The 7,177-nt window shown below is 60.8% G+C and overlaps 1 protein-coding gene across 1 annotated transcript in view; it reads left to right on the top strand.

Annotated features, from left to right (window-relative positions):
- Positions 1-2,068: 2,068 nt before the first annotated feature.
- Positions 2,069-7,177, top strand: part of UBE2H (ubiquitin conjugating enzyme E2 H) — a 35,503-nt gene continuing 30,394 nt past the window's right edge. The window contains 1 exon segment of the mRNA XM_032687312.1: positions 2,069-2,356. Coding sequence (XP_032543203.1) covers positions 2,304-2,356 — 53 coding nt within the window. The 5' untranslated portion in view covers positions 2,069-2,303.

Raw genomic sequence — 7,177 nt, 5'->3', positions numbered from 1 at the left:
CCTGATCCATCATCTCCATCCTCAGGGATGTTGGGAAAGGGGCTTTGGGAAGGGCTGAGATTCCATGGAAAACCCGGGCACAGCCGGATCTCCTCACCCCAGCTCTTTCCCGGCCACAGGGATGTGTCATTCCCTGTGTTTCGGAGCAGAAGCCCCTTCCTGGGATTGCCCCTTCCTGGGATTCCTCAGGCCCAGCTCTGGGATTTCATCCGGGTCTCATCCCGCCTCATTCCCTGGGAGGAACTTTTCTGGGAGTTCCTGGGAATGCTGCAGGTGCCTTGGCCGTGATCCCTGCTCTCCCTGAGCCCCAAACTTGGGAATGCACCTGCCCACCTGGGATACAGCCATCCTGGGATACAGCCATCCCAGGAATCCCCTGGGAAGCAGCAGAGCCAGAGTTTGGGTGGGAATCTTTCCTTTCCCGAGGGGATCCTAAATCCTGTGGGGCTTCCTCACCCCCTGGCTCTGCTGGGCTGGGATTTGGGATGAAGAGGGGGGATATTCCCAATCCAGAGGGGTGAGGATGGGCTGGGAAGTGCCTGGGCTGGCCATGGAGGAGCTTCTTTTCCAGCTTCCCGGACCTACAGATCCCTGGTTTTCCCTGGTCCCCCCTTTCCCTGAGCTTCCCAGAGCTCATGGATCCCTCATTTCCAGCGGTTCCCTGCAATTCCCAGATTCCCAGTGGCTCCCTTTATTCCCCACATTCCCCATCCGTGGATTCTGACACCCCCTTGTTCCCCCTGTCTCCCACGGTCAGGGAAATATCCCAAAAAACCCCGGGATTCACCCATTCCAGGGAGGACAACGTCCCCATTCCAGAGTGGGCAGACCCAACCCCTGCATCCCGATTTCCAGACCCAGGAGGGCTCAGAGGATCCCAGAAGTCCTCACATCCAAGGATTTGGGTGCTGTGAGAGCGGCCTCGAGGCATCCCAAAAAAAAAATACCGGGATGCTGTCGGAGCCCCTGTTATCCTGAAATTCCCGTTGCAAACCTGAGGTGTTTCACCCATGGAATGTGAGGATTCCAAGAAATTCAAGGGAAAATCCTGATTTTTCCCCTCCTGTTCTCCCAGTTCCTTGGAACCAGTCAGGGGAAAGGGGGGATCCTCTATCCCAACTTTTCCAGGTGCTCCACTCAAAAGAACCCTCCCAGATTCCCCCAGGGAATTCCCATCCATGGGTGGTGGTGGGGAGTGGATTTGTGTCCCCCCCCTCCAGGTCCAGCAGGATTCAGGGAATGCTGGGGCAGGAAGTGGAGGAATTTTCGGGATTCCTTGGCTGTGTCTCCTCCCCTCCCGGGGCAGGAAGCGCCGGGACGAATTTCTGGGATGATGCCGGAGTCAGGAATGTGGGGTGTGGAGAGACTCCCATTAGTGGCCTCGGCGGGCACCGGGAATGCTGTGCCGGAAATCCGGGATGGTGACTCCTCCACCTGCCACATTCCGCCTTGGAATCCGGCGGGAAGGCTTGGATGTAATTGGGGGGGGGGGTGACACGGGATGTTGTGTCCCGGGAATTCAGGGGCGGTTCCCTGATGGAGACGGAAAAGGGGGAAAACATTGGGCCTGACATGGGTGTATCCCAGGATTTGGGGGTGGTTCCCTGGTCCTGGAGGGACAGGGAAAGTGGGGATGGGGGAGGAAGGGGAGCATCAGAATCCATAGGAAATGGGGAAAACACAGGGAAAAGGGGGGCCTCTCATGGCCGGGATGTCTCCCTGACCCTGGAGAGAAAGCGGGGACGGGGTGAGCAAAGCGGGCATCAGAACCCACGGGGGAACGTGAACGGGGGGGGGGAGGAAGTGGAACCATTCCTACAGGGAACAGCGGGAAAACCCCCCTTGGAACGGGAGGCGTCCCCCGGGGCGGGGTCTCGAACCCGCGTCCCCACCATCATTCTCTCCCCCCCCCCCGGGCTGCAGAACTCCATCTCCCGTCACGCCCCGCGCGGCGCCGGCCCCGCCCCCGAGCGTTGCGCGGCGGCGGCGGCGCGGTGACGTCACCGCGTGCGGAGGGGTGACGTCAGGGGCCCAGAGAGAGGCTGTGGCAGAGGCGGCCGGGGCGGCTGAGGGAGCGCGAGCGGCCGTGAGGGAGGAGGAGGAGAAGGGGGGGGGGAGCGGCCCTGGCGGCCACGGGCGGCGGCGACAGCGGCGACAGCGGCAGCGGCGACACCGGCGGCGACAGCGCCACCGCGCCCACCCCGCGCAGCGCGGCCCGCCTTCCCCTTCGCTGCCGGGCGGCCCCGGCCCGCGGCGGCGGCGCTGACAGCCCGCCCGGAGCGCCGGGGGCGGCCGCGGCCACCATGTCGTCCCCCAGCCCGGGCAAGAGGCGGATGGACACCGACGTGGTCAAGCTGTATCCTTGCCGTGCCCTCCGCCGGGAGGGCTTTGGGGGGAGGGTTTGGGTGAGGGGAGGAGGGAGGGGGGAAGGTCCGAGGGGGGGGGGTCACCCCCACACCCCCCCGCCCTGCGCGGCCCCATCGGGGTGTCCCCCTGTGTGAGGGGGGCAGGAGAGGCCTCACCCGCACACCCCGCTCCCGGATTTTGGGGTTTCACCCCTCTCCCCTGCCCTGACAAGGGGGGGGTGTCCCCGACCACCCCCCCTTGGGCGATGCCCCCCCGGGGGTCCCGCTGCTCGCCCCGGGCAGGGCTCCGGGGGCCCGGGCAGCGGCCGCGGCCCGGGGAAGGGCTTTGGGCAGAGAGGGGGGGAAAATGAGCATTAATTAATTATTTACCCCCCTCGCCTCCCTCAGCCCCTGCTCGGGGCCCTATTTTGGGGGGCTCTCCCCCTCCCTCGGTGGGCGAAGGGGCATCGCTCCCCGGCCCGCGTCTCCCCCCGGGGGGTTTATGTAACCTCCAGGTTCGCTCGGCCTTTTTATTCCTATTTTTCAAACCCTTTTCCTCTTATCTGTTGATATATTTTTTTTTTTCCTCCTTGTTTTTCCCCCCCAGGGGCGGTGAATCCCTTTTTTCTCTCTCTCTTCTCTCCTCTCTCTTCCCGTCTGGGGAGTGGGTGGCGTTGGAAAAATATCACCGGGAATTCGGTGCTAGGGCTTGTTTTATTAATAGTTGGTTTTTTTGTTGTTTACAAGGTGGCGGCGTGAGCCGGGGAAAAAGGGCTTGGGAGTGACAAGAGTGGATGAAATGGGGGTTGGTGGCTTTTTTGGGGGGGAGGGGGGGATATTCCCCCTTCCCCCGGGCAGGATTTGGGGTTTTGGTGGTGCCGTGGGGGGTAAACGGGGCTGGTTTAGTTCCTAGGGACTGAGAGATAAACAAACTTCCTTGGATTCGGTGGTGTTTTTTTGGGAAGGGGGGGGGGGAGAGGAGGGAGGGAGGGAGGAGCAGCAGCTCCTGTTTGTGGCTTATCGAAGGAAACTTGTGTGTGACGTTTCCCCCCTGCGCGTTTCTCCCTCCCCCGCCGTTCCCACCCCCCAAAAAAAAAAAAAAAACAAAAAAAAAAAAAGAAAAAGCTGCTCTCGGGGTGGTTTTTTCGGCCTGTTTTGAAGCAGATAGGAAATGACTCCTGGTTGGTGCCGCCGCTCGAATCGGGGCTATTTTTATCCGGGGGTTTAAAGTTACACGGGTCAGGCTCCGCCGAACGCCGCCGGGGGATCGAGGTTTAAAGCGCGCCGGGAGGAGGGTCTGGCGATTCCCGGCGATTCCAGCTGTGTCCCGGGATCCAACCAACCTTCCCTCGGCATCCCCTGCCCGGAGAGGGAAGAGGGGCCGAGCCCCGACCTGCTCCCGAGCTTCCCTTTCCCCTCCCCCTCTCTCTTTTTTTTATTTTTTTTCCCTTTTTTTTTTGGTTTTTTTTTTTTTTTTTTTTTTTGTTCCGGCGATCGCAGCATTTTGGGAGACAAAAGAGCAGGTTTGTGTTTTGTTTTTTTTTGTTTTTTTTTCCCCCAGTGCCTCCGCTGGGTGTTTTCCCGGTAGAAATCCTGGATATCCGCGATTCCTCGCGGTGCTCTCTGCTCTTTTGACAAAGGGATCCTTCCCACCTCCCTCTCCAAAAAAAACGAGGCGCAGCATTCCCTGTTTTCCGAGGGGTGAGGGTTGGAGCAGCCGGGCTCCTGCGGACAACAAACTTAGGAAGTTGGATGTGTCAGATGACTCCTCTCCACTCCTCCCTCTCTCCCTCCTCCCTCCCTTCCCAACCTTTTTTGTTTGCCTGCCTGACTCGCCCGCAGCTCTCCAGGCCCCGGCTCCGCGCGGCTTTCCCCTCGGGAATCTCCCTCCCTGGAAGCTGGGATAGGGCTCCCTTTGACCCTTGGGGAAGGGATTGATCCGAAGGAATGTCCCCGAGGCGGCTCCTCCCGGCTTTTCCTGATTTTTCTTTTTGTCGTTCCCGGCGGAGCTTTTTGTTACGAGGGGTTTTTCCCCCCTCCTCCCTCCTTTTTTTTTTTTCCCCTGTCGTTTTCACGACGTTTTTTCCCCCCTCTTTTCATCCCTCTCCCGCGGGGGGATTATGGGATGGATCGATGGATTCACGGCCTGCCAAGGGGGGCCACCTTTTTCCGTAGGGAATAACCTTTCCCCAGCCCTGACAGCTTTGGGAGCCCGGCGAGCTCCTTCTCCCTCCTCCCCGTCCCCATTTTCAATCCCGACACGTCCGTGTGTGTCCTTTTGTGGCTCCCTCTTTGTGAGCAGGGAAAAGGGGAGAGAGCTCCCTGTTCCCTGGAGCAAAGGGGGTTTTGTTGAGCCGGGGTTTGTCGAGCCGGGCTTTACTAATCCTGAGCCCCTCACTGTCCGTGCCCGATCCTGGGAAAAGGGGGAGCATTCCGTTTTGGGGGATGGGATTCCCGGCTGAGCCGCGTCCCCCCAGAGCGGAGGGAGAGCAGGAAGGCCGGGAATGACACCGGGAATAACGCCGGGAATGTTCCGTGCCCCCCAAACCCCCCTCCGGCCGCGCTTCCCGGCGGGCTCCCCTTATCCCTGCGGCTCATCCCAAACCTCTCCGGGCTTCCCGGAGAGCCGGGATCGGGGTTCCCTTTGCCGGTTTAGGCCCGAGGGGCGGCCTTGGAGCGGTGTTTGGCAGGGCAGAGGCCCCGGAGCAGCGCTCCCAACTCCGCCGATTGGCTGCTCTGTTACTACCAAAACCCGGGGCGGAGCGAGCGCCGGCTCTGGGGCTGCCCCAGCCGGGGCCTTTTGAACCCCCCAACCCCTTCCCGGACCCCCCAACCCCTTCCCCGGACCCCCAACCCCTTCCCCGGACCCCCAAACCCTTTCTCGAACCCCCCAAACCCTTCCCCGGACCCCCCAAACCCTTCCCCGAACCCCCCATACCCTTTCTCGAACCCCCCAAATCCTCCCCCGGACCCCCCAAACCCTTCCCCGGACCCCCCAAACCCTTTCCCGGACCCCCCAAACCCTTCCCCGAACCCCCCAAACCCTTCCCCGGACCCCCCAAACCCTTTCTCGAACCCCCCAAACCCTTCCCCGGACCCCCAAACCCTTTCCCGGACCCCCCAAAACCCTTCCCCGAACCCCCAAACCCTTCCCCGGACCCCCCAAAACCCTTACCCGGAACCCCCCAACCCTCCCCCGGACCCCCCAAACCCCTCCCCAGACCCCTCAACCCCTCCCGGACCCCCCAACTCCTCCCCCGGACCTCCAAAACCCTCCCCAGACCCCTTCCCCACATCCCGCAGAGCTCGTTGTTCCCCCTCCCTTTCCCCTCTCCCTTCGGGGTTCCTTTTCCCTCCTTCTCCCCCTTTGGAATTTCGTGCTCCCTGGCGCTCTGGGTGTTTAACTGGGGAGAGGGAAGTTTCCGCCCCCACCGTTTTGTTCCCGAAAGGAATTCCGAGCGGTGCCCGGAACAACCCTCGGCTATTTTAGGCTCGGGGCCTAAGAGTCAGGAGAATAAAGGTCCAGAGCTGCGGGGTTTGGTTTTGTAATCACTGCCCTCCCCCCCCCAATTTTTGCCGAGGGGGAGGGCAGAGTTTCCCTTTGGGATAAATCCCAAATCCAGGCTCACACCACCCTTTCCCAGCCACCCCCCGAGGCGTTGACAACGGGAATTGGGAATCACGTGCTGCCCCTGCGTGTCCCTGTCCCTGGAGGGTGTTTGGTTTGGGCCGGGCTTGCTTGGTGTTGGTTTTTATAAAACTCGGGCTTTGCTGGGAAGCTTCGCCGGGGACACAGCGGGGGATTTCGGGATTTCGGGATTTCGGGATCGCTCCCGCTCCGTGTCGCCATTCCAGGGGGAGCTGGGTGGGGATGCTTCCAAACACCCCAGGATGTGGCAAAGACCCCCTTCCAGCGCTGGGAGAGCCCCCCTGTGTTTCCCAGAGCCATCAGGAATTCTGGCACAGCTCGATCCCTAAATCCAGGGAAACGTGGCTCCTGTCGTCGGGAGAACCTTAAAACCCCCCAAATCTCTTCCCGACCCGAGGGGAACTGGACCCAAAAATCAGCTCTGTTGCCCTAATGACAACTTCCAAGGGTATCCCTGCTGCTCCTGCAGTGGAATTCCGTGTCTTTGACGGTGGCTGGACGGGTTTATATCCCGGAAAATCGACTGGAATTCCAAAGTTTTCTCTCTCCGTTGTCGCCTCATCTGTTGGATCGTGGTGGATATTTGAGCTCAGGCTCGTGGAGCAGACCTGGAATCCCCGGAAGCACCTGCTCCATCATGGAGCAGACCTGGAATCCTGGGAAACAGCTACTCCATCATGGAGCGGACCTGGAATACCGGGAAGCAACCTGCTCCATCATGGAGCAGACCTGGAATCCCAGGAAGCACCTGCTCCATCATGGAGCAGACCTGAAATCCCAGGAACAGACCTGGAATCCCAGGAAGCACCTGCTCCATCATGGAGCAGACCTGGAAATCCCGGGAAGGCACCTGCTCCATCAGGGAAGCAGACCTGGAATCCGGGAAGCAGCTGGCTCCATCATGGAGCAGACCTGGAATCCCGGGAAGCAGCTGCTCCATCATGGCAGACCTGGAATCCGGGAAGCACCTGCTCCGTATCCTGGAGCAGACCTGGACTCCCGGGAGCACCTGCTCCATCATGGAGCAGGACCTGGAATCCTGGGAAGCACCTGCTCCATCATGAGCAGACCTGAAATCCCAGGAGCAGACCTGGAATCCCAGGAAGCACCTGCTCCATCATGGAGCAGACCTGGAATCCCAGGAAGCAGCTGCTCCATCATGGAGCAGACCTGGAATCCCAGG

This window comes from Chiroxiphia lanceolata, chromosome 5 (genome assembly GCF_009829145.1).
Source record: "Chiroxiphia lanceolata isolate bChiLan1 chromosome 5, bChiLan1.pri, whole genome shotgun sequence".
In the NCBI taxonomy this organism is placed as follows: domain Eukaryota; kingdom Metazoa; phylum Chordata; class Aves; order Passeriformes; family Pipridae; genus Chiroxiphia; species Chiroxiphia lanceolata.
The sequence above is the reverse complement of the archived record's forward strand: the minus strand, read 5'-3'. Positions and strand labels throughout refer to the sequence as shown.